This window comes from Mastigoproctus giganteus, chromosome 7 (assembly GCF_048544385.1).
Source record: "Mastigoproctus giganteus isolate SK-2022 chromosome 7, ASM4854438v1, whole genome shotgun sequence".
Classification (NCBI taxonomy): Eukaryota; Metazoa; Arthropoda; class Arachnida; order Uropygi; family Thelyphonidae; genus Mastigoproctus; species Mastigoproctus giganteus.
In genome coordinates, this window is record NC_143581.1 from 155,516,813 (window position 1) to 155,537,607 (window position 20,795).

The 20,795-nt window shown below is 37.7% G+C and overlaps 1 protein-coding gene across 1 annotated transcript in view; it reads right to left on the reverse strand.

Moving 5' to 3' along the window:
* Positions 1-20,795, reverse strand: part of LOC150083272 (sodium channel protein para-like) — a 1,345,866-nt gene that overhangs the window by 784,489 nt on the left and 540,582 nt on the right. Inside the window, exon 13 of the mRNA XM_090377950.1 lies at positions 6,981-7,077. Coding sequence (XP_090234076.1) covers positions 6,981-7,077 — 97 coding nt within the window. The remainder of the gene's footprint in view (positions 1-6,980; positions 7,078-20,795) is intronic.

Consider the following 20,795-nt stretch of genomic DNA (forward strand, 5'->3'; position numbering starts at 1 on the left):
TCACACGGGAGATCTCGTTACGTCTAATTGTGTCGGTGCTGGAATGGCTCCAGGCCCTGGAGAATAGGGTGCGGGCAGTGCTATTGAGATGGCTTGGAGCGTGGCCGGACCCGTAGTTGGTGAATTGACCGCACCACATGGGTTTGCGGTATACTGAGGTCTCTAGACGTGGGCCTACGCGATGCACTAGTACGTCCAGAAACGGGAGCGAACCGTTCACCTCTGATTCTACGGTAAACTTGATGAAATTGGATAGGGAGTTGAGGTGTTCTAGTAGTACCGTTTCAGAATCACGTGGTATTATGGTAAAAATATCGTTGACGTATCTACACCACGTTGTAATAGGTGTAGGTGGGTTCTGGTGTATCTGCTCCTCTAGATCTTCCATGGCGATGTTAGCTACTACGGAACTGACAGGGGCACCCATAGCAGTGCCATGTACTTGTTTGTAGAGTGAGTCTTCAAAGGTGAAGATGCTGCTAGAGAGGCATAGGTTGAGGGCGGTACAGATGTCATCAGTGGATAGTGACGTCCTGGATTGGAGGCTTAAGTCGCTCTCAAGGAGCCTTCGGGCGCAGTGCACGGCCTGTTGGACGGGAATCGAGGTGAATAAAGAGACCACGTCAAATGATGCCATGACAGAGTTGTCAGGGATAGAAATGTCCTTAATGATGTTAATAAATTCACTGCTGTTTTTAACGGTGTGAGATGTATTACCTATAAGAGGCGTAATACATCTCACACCGTTAAAAACAGCAGTGAATTTAATGAAGTGTCCTTAATGATGTTAATAAATTCACTGCTGTTTTTAACGGTGTGAGATGTATTACCTATAAGAGGCGTAATACATCTCACACCGTTAAAAACAGCAGTGAATTTATTAACATCATTAAGGACATTTCTATCCCTGACAACTCTGTCATGGCATCATTTGACGTGGTCTCTTTATTCACCTCGATTCCTGTCCAACAGGCCGTGCACTGCGCCAGAAGGCTCCTTGAGAGCGACTTAAGCCTCCAATCCAGGACGTCACTATCCACTGATGACATCTGTACCGCCCTCAACCTATGCCTCTCTAGCAGCATCTTCACCTTTGAAGACTCACTCTACAAACAAGTACATGGCACTGCTATGGGTGCCCCTGTCAGTTCCGTAGTAGCTAACATCGCCATGGAAGATCTAGAGGAGCAGATACACCAGAACCCACCTACACCTATTATAACGTGGTGTAGATAAGTCGACGATATTTTTACCATAATACCACGTGGTTCTGAAACGGTACTACTAGAACACCTCAACTCCCTATCCAATTTCATCAAGTTTACCGTAGAATCAGAGGTGAACGGTTCGCTCCCGTTTCTGGACGTACTAGTGCATCGCGTAGGCCCACGTCTAGAGACCTCAGTATACCGCAAACCCATGTGGTGCGGTCAATTCACCAACTACGGGTCCGGCCACGCTCCAAGCCATCTCAATAGCACTGCCTGCACCCTATTCTCCAGGGCCTGGAGCCATTCCAGCACCGACACAATTAGACGTAACGAGATCTCCCATGTGAAGGCGGACCTAACCAGATGCGGTTATCCATCCCATGTACTGAATAGATGCTTGTTACAGGCAGAAGAACTTACATTCAACCCAAGACCTCCGAAGCAAGTCGGCATATCGTCCGCCTACATTCCGTACTATCCAGGAGTGTCAGGACGTATCTCGAAGATCCTTAGAAGTTACAACATCAAATGTGTACAATTACCCGGTAGGAACCTACGTTCACTTGTCTCCAGTGTGAAGACCCCTATCACACCTGTCTTACGCAGCAATGTAGTGTACCGTATCACCTGTAAGGCCTGTAACAGTTGCTACGTAGGTGAGACATTGAGACGTCTCCAGGATCGCCTCACGGAACACGACAGAGCAATCCGGCTTGCCGAAACTGACCAGTCCGTGCTCGCAGAACATTTTTGGGCTACCAACCACGATCTTGACCCCAAGCGCGACTTTGAGATAGTGGACCATGCGCGACACTTTCACCACCGCCTATGGCTAGAATCACTAAACATAATAAACAACCCTAAGGCATTAAATCGCCAGAAAGGCATGCGTCTGCATCCCATCCTAGAGACAACCGTTTTATTGATGGATGATCACTGGCGTAAGGCAGCACACGTCCGTGCTACAACAATGACGCATGATTAACGCGCTACACTTTGCTTGTAGTGTATTCAAATTTTATATTAACTTATCAGTTGATAAAGGGACACGTGTTCCGAAAGCTACTGGTTTTTTGTACTTATATTTTATTTTATTTGTAATTTATTTGTTAATAAATATCTGGGTATAACTGTATATATCTGTATTTGAAACTATGGACCCCAGTACTCCAGGCCCATTTGTCACTATTGGAACAAATTATATTAGGAATCAGACTTTTGGATAAGAAGAGAAACACACGGATTAGACAGCGAACTCAAGTAAAGGACATTCTTATCAAAACAAAAGAATTGAAATGAACTTGGGCAGGATACATAGCTTGAAGAACATGATGACAGACAGACTAAGAAAATAACAGAATGGTACCCAAGAGGAGCTAAAATAAAACCTGGAAGACAACAACGGTGATGAACAGATAAAATTCAAGAGTTTGTGTATAGTAAATAGATGGCATTGCACGAAACAGATGGAACTGGAAAGTTGCTATATAGAGGCTTCATTTGGCAGTGGATTGAAAATGGCTGATGATGATGATGATGATGATGAGTACCTTGTATTTGTCAATGTTAAAATTCAATTGCCATTTCTCAGACCGCCTACCTAGTTTTTCTACATTTTGTTTCAGGGTATACCGCAATTACGGCCATTAACTACCCAGCCAACCTTTGTATCATCTGAAAACTCTAACATTAAACCCAACATGCCTTCATGAATATCATTAATAAATACAGAAAATAACAACAGACCCAGCACTGAAACCTGGGGACTCCACTAATAACATTAATCCACAAAGAGTAGTGTCCACTGATAATCGCTCTCTCTAAGTCTTCTCCAACCCCCAGGGACTCGCATCTGGTGAGTATGAGCTTGGCACACCCAGAGTACTCAGCTGGATATCATCATTCTTCTCTTTCCTGGTGATTCCTTTCTACTTCTGACTCTCTCTTTTTCTCTCTCTCTCTCTCTCTCTCTCTCTCTCTCTCTCTCTCTCTCTCTCTCTCTCTCTCTCTCTCAGGGTAACTTGGGAATTTTTTTTGGCTAGTGCAGCATAAGCCTCAGGCTTCCGTGCACCATACAGCTAATAATAATAACTCAACCATCTCTTTATCCATAGCATATCTTTCCCATAATGCCACATTGCTCCAGTTTGTACAGCAGTCATATCATGTGCAACCATATCAAAAGCTTTTCTGAAATCCAAATATATGATGTCAAAATTATTTTTTGCATCCAGTTCCTTTGTTAATGCATCATAGTATCCAATCAAATTGGACATTCAAGTTTTCCCCTTAACAAATCCATGGTGTAACTGTGGTATAACTACATTCCTGTCTAGATGGTTCTCTATTACTTCTTTACCCAGTATCTCTTTTATTTTTCCTAGAACAGAAGTTAAGCTAATGGGATGTAATTACTCATGTCACCCCTTGTTTCCCCTTTGTGAACTAGGGATACAATTGCATATTTCCAATCCACACAGTACTCCCCTGAATCCAAAAAACCTCTCATAATTATGGCTAAGTGTTTGTATACCTCATTTCCTCCCTCCCTTAATGTAACTGGATAGATCCCATCTATCCTAGATGACTTTTTTTTATGTTAAGCATCAACAATTTCTCTTCCTCTTTACTATCATGAAATCATTTAGTTTCCTGTTAGAATTTGATAAACTCTGGCAGCTTCTTCTCTGAAGAATTCTGCATTTGTGAAGGTAGACGCAAAATACTTATTCAGTTTGTCAGAAACCTGCACCAACATTGAAACCATTGATATCAAGGGCTAATGTGCTTCTCCTCCCTCTTGTTGGGTTATATAAGTAAAGAAGTCTTTGTATCTTTTGCAAAAAACACTTCTCATAATCTATCTTAGCCTGCCTAACCACCTTTGTGACTTGATTATAGATTAGTATATAACTACCTCAGGCTTCTGTATCACCTGATAATTTGTATGTATCCCATGCATTTTTCTTCTTTGCAACGAATCTTATTAGTTCATCTGACATCCATATTTATTTTATTTTTTTATGAAAACCCCAAACATGAGAGGTATTAGAACCTATAGTACTTAGTACTGTGCTTGGGTTGGAGGTTGAGAAGACAAAAGAAAATATTTGTTGACATTAGACTTGAACTTCTGTAGACTGTAATTTTCAGGAAATACATACGAAGGAAGGTTGTTCCAGAAAACGGCAGTTGAATGAATAAACGAGGAAGATGAAAACTTGGTTCTGTGAGTTTGAAGTTGGACAGTAAATGGATGTTGGCTGGTGGCAGCATGTGTTCGGACTGTTTTGAAAGAGAGAGCAGGAATTATACAGAAGAAGAACAGTGCGCCATGGAAGTGCACATTAAGATCTAATCTTTGAACGGTATTTCTTTGTTGGTATGAAAAGCCTAGTAGCTTCTGTGATTACTTCTAATGCTTCCCATTTAGAAGGCACCTCCATAGCCAGGTGGGCAGGAGCAGCAGTGCGTAGCACACGCTTCTTGATTAGACCGGGGTTCAAGCCCGTGACCAGCAAATATGGAGGATACAGAAAGGTCAAGAAATTACCACTGCATATCCCCGGAGCAATATGGCCTTAGTTGCTAATGCTCCTAAAAACCAAATAATAACCCATTTAGAAATTGCTGTTGGTAATATTATCAGTTGGTCCCACTGTATAGAATTTAAAAACTATCTGAGACTACTGTAGTCACCTTTATGAAAACAAAAGCCCTTTCCATTACACTTGATGGTAGTTTCATCTTTAAGTAAATCCCACATCCATACACTGTGATTACTATCACACAGTAGTTCTTTTATCTGCACATTCTTAATGTATGAATATTCGCCACTGATAATCAGATCAAGAGTATTGTTTTCCCCAGTTGTCTCTCTAGGAAACTGATGTAGAAAACAGTCATCCAACAAAATCCAGAAAAGTCCTGTCACTGTATGATTGACGAACCCACAAATTGCAGTCAATATCTGGAAAGTTAAAATCCTCCAATTATAAGGCATTCTGAGTTATTTTTCCACTCTATTTCTCTGTATACTCATCACAGTTATTAGGCCTATGACACTCTCCTACCCTCATTTTTATTTTCATAGTGCTTATGTCATACTAAGCTGACTCAACATTCCATTGGTCATATATATCAAGTAGATGCACTTCCTTAGATTTTATGTTTCTTAACTAAGATTATGATCCCTCTTAACTTGTAATGGTAGTAGCAGTAGTAGTAATGGCTCTTATTATGTACTTACAATGCTCTTATTATGTACTCCTTCATATCATTTCTGGCAGAATTGCAGAGAGCTTGAAATTTAATCCTAACTCAGGAGTTTTCCTTAATATTGCCCTGTACTTTATAAGCAAGGACAATGTTGAGGATAGGTGATTTCGAATTTGATCAACCTCCAAGCAATGTAAGGCAGATGGGCAGAGAAGTGGAAGTTAGAGTTTAACATTGAAAAACACAAAGTACTGCATATAGGTAGCAATAGTCATGGAATAACATACCAACTGTGTGCTGCTATAGTTAGGGAAGAAAAAATGAAAATGACCTGTGATGTAACTGTGCAGTCAGATATGAAGTTCTCTTGAGGTTCTGACAAATAGAAGGTATATATGGGGAGCAGTAATCCCAAATTAACATACCAACTGTGTTACTATACTCAGGATAGTGAAAAAATGAAAAATGAGGTGATTATCCTATTGTATAAGGCAATGGTTAGGCTGAAACTTGAGTACTGCACACAGGTCTGGAGGCCTGATTTTAAGAATAAGTGGGTCTAATGGAAAGTGTGCAGAAAAGGGTAATAAGATTGGTGATTGGATCAAAAGGGGTGCTCTTACCAAGAAGGGCTTCTTAAGTTCAGTGAATTGCAGTGTCTGGAGAATATGCAACTGTGAGGTGATCTAAGTGAGGTGTTAAAGCTTTGAAGGGATTGGGTAAGGTCAGTGCTGATGGCATTCCTGTTCTTCTTCTTGCTCAGACTATACATATGAGGGGGCATACTTCAAATTGAGGAAAGATGGTTGCATGATAAGAGGCATGTAAGTTTGCCTTCAGCTAGCAGGTAGGTTGATTGGTTGGAACAAACTTCAACCTGTTATTGTGGAAGTGGGTGGTTTAAATAAATTCAAGGAAGAACTTCACAAACTATTGGAGGGGATGGAGGGGTGATATGGGAAACTCTCTATTATTATTCTTTTTTTTTTTTTTTTTTTGGCTGATGCTGTATAAGCTTGATTTCTTGCATCATTTGTCACTACTAATAGTAATACTAAATTCCAAAACAGGAGGCAGCACAAAGAAGAAATGATCATCCAAATGATCATCAAAAATTTCACTCAGGTGATGTTAATGGTACCTTTCCTTCAGGTCATCCATACTTACACAGTAGAAAAGGAAGAGTACTGTTCAGCAGTCATCTGTTAAACATATGATTACAGACCAATCTTGTGTGTGACTGGTCTGTAAATTTTAACATTATCTTCTTCCTCACTTAGTTTACTGTCTGTAGTCAACCTAGTGTTAGCACTTTTACAGTTTTACTAATGAGGACAGGTAGCATATCCTGTCTCCATCCTGCTGAAAAGTCAAATTACTTATGCTTTTAAGTGTTTCTTTAATGTGTATATAGTTTCTAAATGTCAGCTATAATTATATTAGTTTCTTTCATAACAAACATTGTGTATTTTTTTAGATAATATTTAAAACGTCAATAATTTTAAAATATTTAAAACTTGCAGCTTATAAATAAACAGCTTATGTGCTTACCTTTCATATCTACAACTGTTGGTCTTCTTGAGTCAATGAACGGACTGTCTTGCTGTTTTTGTTTTGACAATGTACATTCATCGGAATCTGGAGAATCCTAAGTGATATAAGGCAATACCCATTATAGCTAAATAAGTATTATAAATCTTTTGATAAATTTAAATTTTATAAAGCATCACAAATTTTACTAATTTTAGATGCTTATTAATCTTCAAACAGAATACATACACAGACACAACTGCTACACTATATGTAAATATTATTTGATTAGAAACAATTCTTCAATCATTGCTGAAAATATTTTATCAAACTTTCTAACAAGTCTGCACTGATTACTCATTCATAAAGTAGAATGAGTAATCGGTGCAGACTCAATCACTTCACTGAAGTGGGAAATATTAGAATCTCTATTAATGCCAAAGTACCAATTAATATCTCAGACATCAGTACTTTATCTATTGACAAAGAGACAGAAGACTATATGAATTTTCTCGATATTCTTCAATATACCTTTTAATTCTCCTTCAAACAATTAACTGTATGTAGTAAGCATATGTTGTAAATGGTTTGCTTTCCTCTGAATTCTTTACATCTGCAACAGACTTAAGACCCTCTTTGATGATTTCACTAATACAAACATTCCAAGCTCAGGCACAAATATACTGTTCTACAAGGTGTTTTTCAAAGGTTATAAACTTGGCCATTCCTAAGCTGTTCTTCTGAACTGATTGCACTTATCTGAACATTTACTCACATTATATTCTTTAAGATTGGTGGCTACTAATATTTTAGATGGCAAAAAACAACACATTTGCAAACAAATACTGTTCAGTACATCTGTCTTTAAATAGTATACAACAAAAATTTTAGGCTTTTTTTTTTTTTTTTTTTTTTGAGGCAGCCATTACGAAGTAACATAAAAAAAAGTCAATAAAGAGATGAAGAAAAGTCAACACTTTAACAGATTCAAAACATTAAGTTGAAAAAAAAAAAAAAAAAAAAATGCATATGCATGAATTAATGGGGGGAATGAACGTTATTCAAAGGTATTCAAAGTTGAATGGGGGGAATGAACGATATGGTCCTCAGAATATAAAATTTAAAAAACCCTGATTTAAAATATTTAATCAACTATATCATTGTGCAATCATATTCATAAACATATTTTTGAGTTTCTTTTTCTTGTGACTACAACTTTAATTTAGAGTCCAACAAGACTGGATGAAAATTAGGCATTTCACTGAAACTTTACTTCTTTAAAACTTATTATGTTCCAAAACTGATAGACTGTGCAAATGTCTTTGGTAGATGCTATACAATTTGAGAATCAATATAACTGAAAATAAACAAATTAGGCTATGCTGGAGAGGAAGAGAAAAACAAAATATCACAATAAGAATACACATTTCAATTTACAAGAGATTTAACTGATAAACATGAAACTGTTATTAAAAAGCTATAAAGAATTTCTAGATTTTATGATATAAGCAATAGAAAATATTCTCAAAATACATATACTACGTAAGTCATCATAAATGCTTAAAAAGTGCCCTTATGTGCAGATGAGCATCCAAGGAGGAGTTCCTCTGATATGCTCCAACTCTTCAAGCCGAATTTTCTTGAGCATGAAGCACCTCTCAACTTGGCAGTTGAGGCAGAGGACTTTTTGGCACCTTCCTGCTTGGCTTAGGCTCCTGTTATTATACAGAATCCTCTATTGCTATACAGAATTCCTCTATTGCTGATGGGTTTATTCATGAGTCAATGACCAATCCAAAATTAAAGCAGTTCCTGGATTGTCACATTATACAGAAGTTAAGGTAGTTATATGGAAAATTAAACATTGATAGTAACAAGGTTTTGCCACCAAACATGAAACCTCTGTGGTTTTATCTTCCTCTCCAACAAGTGATCCCAGTTACTGCAAAAAGTGTCCTCTGTTCACAAGAGGTTATCCTAGTATTGGAATGAGATGGAAATCTACCCATATGCCATTTTGACCATGGTTCTGTCCACAGAACTTAAAGTTTATTGCTAGTGTTGCATTATTCAGAATTTACTTGAATATACTGACGAGAACAACAAGATAGGATTATTTTTATTTTATTTTATTTATAATATGACATACATTTTATGGGTGCAGAGCAGTGATAGGTAAATAGAAAATATTACATTGACAAATAGAAAAGTGTAGTAAACTTCGCAGTTAAACTTATTTTTTTTTTTATTTATGAAAACTCCAAGCAAGAGAGGTATTATAACCTATATATATATCTTTATTGCAATCAGTGAAAACCAGTGAAAAAAATAACATGCATAGTACTTAGTACTGCACATGGGTTGAAGGTTGAGAAGATGAAGAAGAAGATACTTATTGAAGACACTTATTATGGGAAATTGGGATTTACCATTTATACGAATACTCACTTTAGCAATGCTTTCTCTATATTTGTGAAATGACTGAAAAATCCACTAAAACTTCATATTGAGATCATGAATTTAATTATGCATCTAAAATTAAAGTTGTTAGCTTATTATATATACCCAACTAAAATCAAAGTTCTAGTTACTATTCACAAGTTTTTACTATTGATATGGTGGAGTTAGGAAAGTGTTGGAGTTGTTAAGATTCCTGTTTTAAGTTTGGATTTGGCCAGATCATATTCTGTTACCCAATGAGAGAGGAAGAGCTAAGATCATGAATATTCCTAAAGAGACAACCAAGGTGTGGATGCAGATTGCTATTTATGCCTGTGCTACCACTTAAAATTCAAATGCTGATAGTAGTGATGAAGCCATATAGTAGTGATGAAGCCAGTCCTTCCCAGTTGCAAGAATAAAGAACTTTAGAAAAGTCTGCTTTAATCGGTGGAAATCAAATCCTCTGATTATGCCTTCACATTGAGCAAGTTGCTAACCATCGGCATATTCTCCAGGTTGAAGGCCTAAAGCTGCAATGTCTAGTGTGATTAACTTTTCCTTATCTGAATCTGTTCGATCACATAGCATGAATGATGTCCTTTGAGAATATGATGGGATTTATAGTAAGACCCAACATCCCTTCCAACTGGAGAGTATAGCAATAAAACTTATCACCAGCCCAAAATGAACCTAAAGGTCATGTTTTAATTTCCACACGCTGATTTTACCAGATCATGCTTGGAGAGTGAGAGAGCATGAATAGTAATGTGCTGTGAGAAGCACTACTAAATCCATGCTTTGTTAAGAGGTAGATAAAATTTTCTTTATTTGCAAGGCATATTTCAAAATTCCATCACTTCACACTATGATTTTCTCAACTTACAACATAAAGAACCAAGGAAAATAAAAATAATGGAACAAGCATTACCCTTGCATGAAAAAAGAAAAAAAAAAAATTTATATCTTCAATCTCCACTTATTGTATTAGTGAATCTGTTTAAATTATCAATTATCTTAACTACTGTTCATCTTTTACACAAGGTGAAATGCCTGCTGGGCACCTATCTAATGATATGACTCATTTGCAACATTTGTAATTCCTTTATGATTTCTATTGTAAAAGGGCATTTGTATTTGTGCACAGTATAATATTCCATATCACAAAGGACCAAACCTAAAATCTTCTATTTTTTTACTATCTCTGACTCAAAATTTGCTGTCTCTAAATCTTGCTAACTACAGATCACAATGACCATATTTTTGCTTTTCCATAAACCAAGACTTGTTCAATTCTAAAAATTAAGTCATTTTAACTCAGTGACTTTAATTTTAATAACTCCATGTGGCTTCCTTTTACTATTTTTTTTCCAGCTGAAAGAGGAGCCAAGGCATTTTGTTTTGCTAATTATTATTAATCAATAACTTTCCAAGTACACTGTATGCCATAAGTACCTTTATTCACGAGTCTTCTGTCATAAAATGTAATATACAAAACAAATTTGTCTTCATTTGTTAACGTAATGGCACATTTAATAATCAGTGTTAGTGATTAACATTCTTAATGTTCAAGATTATCAGGATGGTCATTATCATTTTCTGCACACAAAATGATGCAATACCAAGTTTAATTATTCATTATATCATATTTTATGGCACGTTGGGAGTGAATTTGTGAAAAGTACTACTGAGATCTTTCAGAAATTCAAAGTAATGTGCTATACGAGGTGTGGCTATTAAATAATGAGACCGTGTGCACAGCCACTACACACCAAGCACAATCTATGAAACAAACTTTACAGTTTGCTGGAAAAATAACAAACAAAAGAATCAAACAATGAATCAACCTCAAAATTTTAACAAAACTAAAGAAAACACTGACTGAATGTCATGAGCTGTTATGGCAAGTTTATGGGGAAGATACTATGTCAAGAGCTCATGTATTTGAATGGCATAAAAGATTTTAAAAAGGAAGAGAGAACATGGAAGAAGATTATGAAGATTAAGTAGTATCCATGAAAACTGATGAAAATGTGGACTGGGAAGGACATTGATTAGAAGCAATCATTGTTTATTCATTAGAAATCAACATGGACAAGGAAACAGCTAGACAAATTTAATTGAAAATTCAAGCATGAGAAAAGTGTGTGCCAAGATAGTGCCAAAAATTTTGAATGAAGATCAAAGAATCAGAAGACTCCAAGTTTGTGAAGAGGTTTTGAAAAAAACTAAGAAAATCTAGACTTTCTTAATACTATAATTACTTTTGATGAAAGTTGGCTATTCTAGTAAAACACTGAAACTAAAAGACAGTCACAATGCAATGAAAGATAAAACAGTCCCCAAAACCAAAAAAAATCAAGAATGCCAAAATCAAAAATGAAATCCATGCTTTCTGTTTTTTTTGATATTAAAGGAATTATTATGGCTGAATATGTCCCACCAAATCAGACTATCAATCATACCATGTGAAAGCTCTAACAAGCTTGCATGAAAAAATTTGAAGAGACCTGAATTGTGGAAGGATGGTTGGATACTCCATCAAGGTAATGTCCAACACACAACATGCTCTCTGTTTGCTTTTTTTTCCCCTTCTCTTCCTTAAACTGAAAAGTGTACTTAAGAGAACTCATTTTCTGTACACTGAAGGCATTCAGAAAACATTTCTGGAAGGTATCTTACCTTCCAGAAATGTTAATGTGCTTGGAAGAAATGTATGGAACAGTGTGTGTGTAAACCCAAGGCAATTATTTTGAAGGGAATAACTTGTAATGTACAAAATATTTCTTTATATTTATTTTATTGCAACCATTTTTGTTATTTAATAGCCACACCTTGTATATTTATCCCAACTAGAAAACATATTCAAACTAGCAATCTTAGTCACTGAATTATCATGACTATAACTGATAAGGCTATTTATCACAGGCTAACCTCTGCACAGGCCAAATTTTGAAAGCTGGCTAATTTAGTGAAAAACATTTCAATCCATCTTCCTGGGAAAACTTTGTTCTGATGGTCAAAAATGGCTAGAACATAATGGGCTAGTCTTGAACCATACCTACTCTTGAATGTCCACTTCAACATGATATGAAATGCATCATTCCTGGAGCATTTAAAAAAGAAACACTTGGTGGGAGCTTCCAACTTGCAGGTTTAATGGTGAGCCTTTATGTAAAAGAGAAGATAGATGTGAATTACAATAGAACTGAAAGGGCAAGGGAGGAGGTTACAATACTCACTGATGTTCTTGTTAGAGAAGTAGGTAACTATTGTGTAAAAAGGACACACAGAACAGGATTGGAGTAACTTTACCCAAAGAAAAACACAAGATTTCAATGATATTAAAAGTGATAATTAATGATATTAGAGCTAGGCAAGCTTAGAAGCTTGTTAGATGTTATGAACTGATACTGAGAAAGTGTTGTGATCTAGGCTTTACAGTAGATGTTTCTAGTATTATGCCTAGGTATGACAGGAGAGCACACATAGCAAGGTAAAAGTTGGTCAATTTTAAAGTTTTTATAGTGTTAAAATTTTTTCCCTGTAGTATACTTACTGGAAGAAAGTTTTTTTTTTTTTTTTGTAGAGATGGAGTAAACTTAAACAAGACAGGTGCAATGATATCTGCTGATGTTACTCAACAAAACATGTTACATCCAAGAAAACTGTTAGCTCTTGGAAGGTAGGGGTGCTTTCCAACTGTTGGAAAGCACCCTTACCTTCTAAATTCTAAAATTATAATAAATAGTGCTGCCACAGAACTTTATATGATTCCCACTTAGCACAGGAAGGAATTATTCACCAGAAGTACAGTGAGCAAGGAAATAACAGTTTAATTTGAAGGTGCAAAGGGTAGCACTACCAGAGCCAATTACAAACTCTATTAGAATTGCTATGAGTAGAACAAAGCATGTCATCAGTTGATGGCACACTAACAGGAAATAACAGTTTAATTTGAAGGTGCAAAGGGTAGCACTACCAGAGCCAATTACAAACTCTATTAGAATTACTATGAGTAGAACAAAGCATGTCATCAGTTGATGGCACACTAACAGCAGAAGCACAGTAAGCAACTTCAATGCATTTGAATTACTGGCCAATACATTCAACATGACATAAAAGAGATTACAGTAACATAGCGTCATAATGTATACAGAACGGACAAACATTAAAAGATGAGGTAATAATGCTTAAGCTAAAAAATTTTTTTGAGAAGAATTGATCCACTAGAGGGATAACAATGAATAACAGTTAACCAGTGTGGTGTTGATATAAAGGGTAGATAGAGGGACAAAGCTGTGAAGAGAATGTTACGGAGGTATGTTTCATTATGGAAATGAATGCATAAACTACTATTATCAGTACATGAACAACTGCAGTTTGCTAGCAAATCATCATCCCTTAAATTATCTTTACACAGATTGGAATTTACATTTAGAGCATGTAGACAGTACCAGTCTGCTTCCTGGACTACCTGAAAAACAGTTATCTACATTTACTAGATTATGGATACTTTTTTTTTTTTTTTTTTTTGTTAGTTGTTGGTGCATCGGCTTCTGTGGCCATAATGCACCTCCCAAAGTTTTTGCATTTTACTGTGATTCAAGCCCAAGGCGGGATTCAAATCCATGATCTCTTGGTTGCCAGGCAGGTACTTTACCCACCTGGCTAGCCCAGTCGGCCATCATGGATACAACTAGGGGAAACAATATTATTCACTTGGTCATTATTATAAACAAAATCACTATCCACAAAAAATCTTCATGTAAAGGAGCTCCATAATAGGCACAGATCATAATGCATTAGCACTGGAGATATCTAAGAAAATCAGTCATAAAGAGCTAAGGACAAGTTTTTATTTCTGAATGAGTGATTATATTAGTGTTACAATGGCTGAATGATGCAAGGAAGAGGACTTTATCTGCATCGAGGCAGTGTTAGATGGGTCGGAAAACTGCTAGTTTTGGGGGGGGGGATACTTGGACTAATAGATTAAAAGCAGCTGCTGATTTAGGTGAAAGTGATGTTTGCACTGCTTCTATTAGAATGAACAACAGCCTGGAAAACAAGGTGCAGGGAATTCCAGAGACAGCTGGAAGTCATTGCAGAACAAGTAAATACATGGGCTGTGTTAGGATAGCTAAGAAGGGGAACAGGTGTATGTATACTTGCATGTACACCAATGCTAGGAGTTTGGTATATAAATTTGACGAATTTTGAGGTGTTGTCAAAACATAAAAGGCACATACTGTTGGAATATCAGAGAAAAAAGCATAGATATAAGGAATGCAGAACTGGAATTTGGGAAGCACAAAGTGTACAGTACGATAGACAGGACAGGAAGGGAGGAGGGGTTATGCTATTAGTTCAGAAACATATAAAATCCAAGAAAGTACAGCCAGTCGACATGGCTGGACAGTGCAGTGTCAAGTCAGTTTGGTGTGACATAAGCACTGGGAAAGCAAAATTGAGAGGAGTGTGTTATAGGCCTAACGACTCTGATGAGTATAAATAAACAACTGTACAGAGAAATACAGTGAGCCAGTAAATCAGACTGTCTTATCATATGGGATTTTAATTTCCCAGATATTGACTGGAATTTGTAGGTTGGTCACTCACACACTAGCAAGGTTTTTGTGGATTTACTGGATGATTGATTTCTACAGCAGCATGTTCGGGAGAAAATTAGAAAGAGTAATACTCTTCATCTGATTATCAGTAGTGATTCTTCATACATTAAGAATCTGCAGATAAAGGAACCAGTAGGTGAAAGTGATCACAGTGTGATGAAGTGGGATTTACTCAAAGAGGTAACTACCATCACAGATAAAGGAAAGAGTTTTTGCTCTTGTAAAGGTGACTACGATGGTCTGAGACAGTATTTAAATTCTATACAGTGGGACTAACTGATGATGTTACCAACAGCAGATTCTAAATGGGAAGCATTCAAAGAATTAATCTTGGAAGCTACTAAGCTTTACATACCAACTAAGAAATATTGTTCAAGGTTTAGGCCTAAATGGATGTCAGATGAACTAATGAGACATGTGGTAGAGAAGAAAAATGCATGGCATACATATTGGGTGACATGGAAGCCTATGACAGATATAAGCTGGTCTTTAACCAAGCCACAAAGGAGGTTAGGCAGGCAAAGGTAGATTATGAGAAATCTCTGGTAAAGGATGCAAAGAGTTCTTTATTTATATAAACTCTAAAAGGAAGGGGATGAATCAGACTGGTCCACTTGATATCGATGGTTCAACTGTTGATGATCCTGCTCAGGTAGCTAACAAACTAAATGATTTGATTACTTTGCATCTATATTCACACATGAAAAGTTTTTCAGGGAGGGGAATGCCAGAGGTGAATTAAACTCTGGCAGAGAGCTGGATGATTTTGTAATAACTGAGAGAAAAATTGTTGCAGATAAACATAAGAAAGACACCTGGGATGGATGGGAATCTATCCAGCTATATTAAAGGAGGCAGCAAAAGAAATAAGCAAACCCTTAGCCATAATTATGAGAGCTTTCTTGGACTCAGGGGAGGTACCCATGGACTGGAGGTGTGCAAATGTGACCACAATTCACGAAAGAGGATCAAAGGGTGACACCAAGTAATTATAGAACTGTTAGTTTAACTTCTGTTCTAGAAAAATTAATGTAGGCACTGTTAAAGAAGCACTGCACGATCATCTAGACAAGGCTTCAGTTATAGCTCACACACACATCATGTGTTTGTTAAGAGGAAGTCTTGTCTGACCAATTTTATTAAATACTATGATGTGGTCACAAAGGAACTGGATGGAAAGAATAATTTTGATATCGTATATTTGGATCTTAGAAAGGCTTTTGAAACTGTTGCACATTGAAGGCTGATGCACAAATTGGAGCAGTGTGGCATTGGAGGAAAATGGCTGCTATGGATAAAGGGATGGTTGAGTGGGAGAAGACAGAGAGTGGTAATCAAATGGACACTGCTCTTCGTGGACTACCACAGGATTCAGTGTTGGGTCCATTGTTGTTTTCTGTATTTATGAATGATATTGGTGATGGTATATCAGGCTTAATATCCAAGTTTTCAGATGATACGAATGTTGGCAGGGTTGTTAATGACACTAATGACTGTACACTGCTTCATCAGGATCTAGAAAAGTTGAGCAGATGGGCTGATAGGTGGCAACTGAATTTAACATTGACAAATGTAAAGTACTGCATATGGGAAGCAGTAACCCCAGAGTAACGTATCAGTTGTGTGGTACTACACTGACAGTGAATGTAGAGAATGAAAAGGACCTGGGGTTAATTGTGCAGGCAGATATGAAGTTTTCTGATCAGTGCAGACGGTCTGCAAGAGTTGCTCATGGTGCCTTGTCAATGATATGGAGGAATTTTTCTAGCAGGTATAAGGCAATGGTCAGGCCACACCTTGAGTACTGTATACAGGTCTGGAGGCCTCATTTTAAGAAGGATGTAGAGCTGTTGGAACGAGTACAGAGAAAGGCAATAAAATTAGGTGAATGGAACAAAGGATTGCTAATTACGTTTGGAGACAAGGCACCTGCAAGGTGATCTGATTGAGGTGTATATGGCCTTGAATGGTTTGAGCATGCTCAATGCTGATGGGATTCTTTCTCTTGCTCAGAATAATCGCCTGAGAGGGCATAAATTCAAATTGAGGAATGACAGTTGTAGGATAGATGTGCAGAAGTTTGCCTTCAGCCAGCAGGTGGTTGATTGCTAGAACAAACTTCCATCTGTGGTTGTAGAAGTTGATAGCTTAAACAGATTCAAGGCAGAACTAGACAAACATTTCAAGCCAGTGGATGATTGAAACGAGAAGAGCTTTTTTTTTTTTTTTTTTTTTTTTTTTTTTTGGCTGATGCTATATAAGCTTGCTTTCTTCCATCATGTGCCCTTAATAATTATCATTATTTATTATTAGCTATATGGCGCATGGAAGCCTGAGGCTTATGCTGCACCAGCCAAAAAAAATTTCCAAGTTATCCTGAGAGAGAGAGTCAAAAGTAGAAGGGAATCACCAGGATAGAGAAGAATGATGATATCCAGCTCAGGACCCTGGGTGTGCCAAGCCCATACTCACCAGATGTGAGCCCCTGGGGTATAAAGCCCCCAAGCAAAGCTACATAAATTAGCATTAGCAAAGGCTTGTTTGTTTGTTTTGTTTGTTATTTGGTTTTTAGGAGCATTACCAACTAAGGCCATATTGCTCCGGGATATGTGGTGGTCATTCCCTGACCTTTCCGCATCCTCCGTATTTGGTGGTGACGGGCTCGAACCCCGGTCTAATCAAGAAGCATGTGCTATGCACTGCTGCTCCTTCCCACCTGGCTATAGAGGTGCCATTAGCAAAAGACCATGATGCAAGAAAGCAAGCTTATAAGCCCAAAAAAAAAAAAAAAAAAAAACTCTTCTCATTTCACCCATGCACTCGCTCCAAATGTTTGTCTAGTTCTGCCTTGAATCTACTTAAGCTATCAACTTCTACAACAACAACACATGGAAGTTTGTTCCAGCAATCAACCACTCGTTGGTTAAAAGCAAACTTCCGCACTTCTATTCTACACCTGTCTTTCCTCAGTTTGAATCTATACCCCCTCAGGTTTGTAATCTGCACAAGAGGAAGAATACCATCAGCATTGAGCATGCTCACACCAATCATTCTTTATACACCTCAATCAGATCACCTCGCAGGTGCCTAGTCTCCAGATACTGTAATTTCCAAAACTTAAGCCTTTCTTCATAAGAGCAACCCATTGTTCCATTCACTAATCTTGTTGCCCTTCTCTGTACTTGTTCCAACAGCTCTACATCCTTCTTAAAATGAGGCTTCCAGACCTGTATACAATACTCATGGTGTGGCCTGACCATTGCCTTATACAAGGGGATAATCACCTCCTTATCCCTGCTAGAAAAATTCCTGTATATCATTGACAAAACACCATGAGCAATTCTTGCAGACTGTCTGCACTGCTCAGAAAACTTCATCCCTGCTTGCACAATTACTCCCAGGTCCATTTCATTCTCTACCACTGTCAGTGTAGTAGTACTACACAGTTGATATGTTACTCTGATAATATTGGTCAATGTAACTCTTGCACATACCTTAAGAGTTCTTATCTGTTACCCCAACTGGACGTATTATCTAGATGTTCTGGGGGCAAAGACGTTTCCCGTGAGCAGGTAGCTAATATCAGGGAAGAGAGCCTAAAAAACTTCAAGGGTTGTGTTAGGGTTGTTAAATATACAAGAACAGTAAATCTTAATTGTTTATACAGTAACGTTAGAAGTGTCGTCAATAAAATGAGCGAATTCGAACTGCTGGTTAAAACAAGTAACGCGGACATAATAGGGCTTACGGAGACGTGGTGCCACCCGGAAATTGGGGATGATGAGTTTCAGTACGGCTTGTATAATGTATTTAGGAAGGATAGAGTAGATAGAAGGGGTGGTGGGGTAATGCTTCTTATCAGAAGCAGCCTGAGTGCGACGATAGCTTTCCCAGATTCAGACATTTCACATGCTAGTATAGAGTCTGTATGGTGTGAGATAGTTGGAAACAAAGGTACAATGCGAGTAGGCGTAATCTACAGACCAGGTGATTGTGAAGACTATGAAAAAAGCCTCTACATGCAAATGGAATGGGCAAGTAAGCGTCAATGCCTTATTATGGGTGATTTCAATTTGCCTCTAATTGATTGGAGTAAATGGGAAGGAAACTCGACATGGGGAACAAAATTTTTAAATCAACTAGATGACTGTTATTTGTATCAACATGTCAGGGAAAGTACTAGAGAAAAGAATATCCTAGACCTCATCATCACACATGAATCAGATGACATAACAGGGCTGACAGTAGAGGAACCAGTAGCAGGAAGTGATCACGGAGTTCTACGGTGGATGATGACGAGAGAGGTAGCAGAAGTAAAAGGCAAAGGAATGGGTTTTAATTTCAGAAAAGGAAATTACGATGCCTTAAGGTACTACATGGCCTCTATTAACTGGGTAGATATCGCGCAGAGAATGAATACAATTGAACTGTGGTACGCTTTTAAAACATTAATCACAGATGCCTTGAATGCGTATATACCATTAAAAAAATACTCCACGAGAAGGGTTCCAAGTTGGATGAATAGTGAAGTTGCCACATTACTTGAGCAGAAAAAGGTGGCATGGAAATGTTACAGAGCAATAAAAAGTACTGAAGCCTATAACAGCTACAAGGTGATGTGTAATAGAGCCACAGAAAAGGTTCGACAGGCAAAGGCAGTTTATGAGAAATCACTAGCAAACAGAGCAAAGAGGGGGGGATAAAGAATTCTTCACATATATAAATGCCAAGAAGAGCAGGACAAACCAGATCGGACCTTTACGTAAGGGAAAGGGGATAGTAATAAATACACCAGCTGCCGTTGCAGATGAACTCAACAGTTATTTTGCATCGATATTTACAAATGAAAAGCCTTTTGTGGCAATGGGAAATTGTGGGAGCGAAGTTAAAAAATATGTAATTAATGATATTGAAATTTCGCAAGATTATTTAATGAAAAAACTTTCAAGCCTACAGACTAGTAAGGCTCCTGGAGTTGATGGAATATACCCTATAATCTTGAGAGAGGCGGCAAGCGAGTGCATTCAACCACTGAGGCTGGTTATGCGAGCATCACTAGACTCTGTGGAGATTCCCTTGGATTGGAAAAGTGCAAATGTATCTCCCATACATAAGGGTGGCTCTAAAAGTGAAGTGGGAAATTATCGACCTGTCAGTCTGACTTCAGTAGTAGGGAAAATCATGGAGGCATTGATCAAGGGTGGAATTCAGGATCATTTGGATCGAATTGAAATTCTCAAGGATACTCAGCATGGTTTTGTAAAGGGAAAATCATGTTTAACAAATCTGGTTCGCTATTTCGAAAGGGTCACTCACGAGCTGGATTTAGGGAATAATTTCGACATTGTTTATTTAGATTTCAGCAAAGCTTTTGACTCAGTCCCACATGAGCGGTTGCTTTATAAGCTGGAACAGGTTGGAATCACTGGGAAAATCCTTGGATGGATAGAAGGATGGCTTCAGGGCAGGAGGCAGAGGGTTGTGATAAATGGCTATTCCTCAGATTGGGTTGATGTAAGAAGTGGGGTTCCCCAAGGATCAGTATTAGGACCACTGTTGTTTTTAATTTTCATAAACGACATTGATGAAGGGATAGAGGGCGTGATGTCTAAATTTGCAGATGATGTTAAAATTGGTAGAGTAGTTAATGATCACTGTCAAGCTGAGCTTCTTCAGAGAGACCTAGATAGACTTCAAGAATGGTCAGAAAAATGGCAGCTGTGCTTTAATCCAACAAAGTGTAAGGTATTACACCTGGGAAACA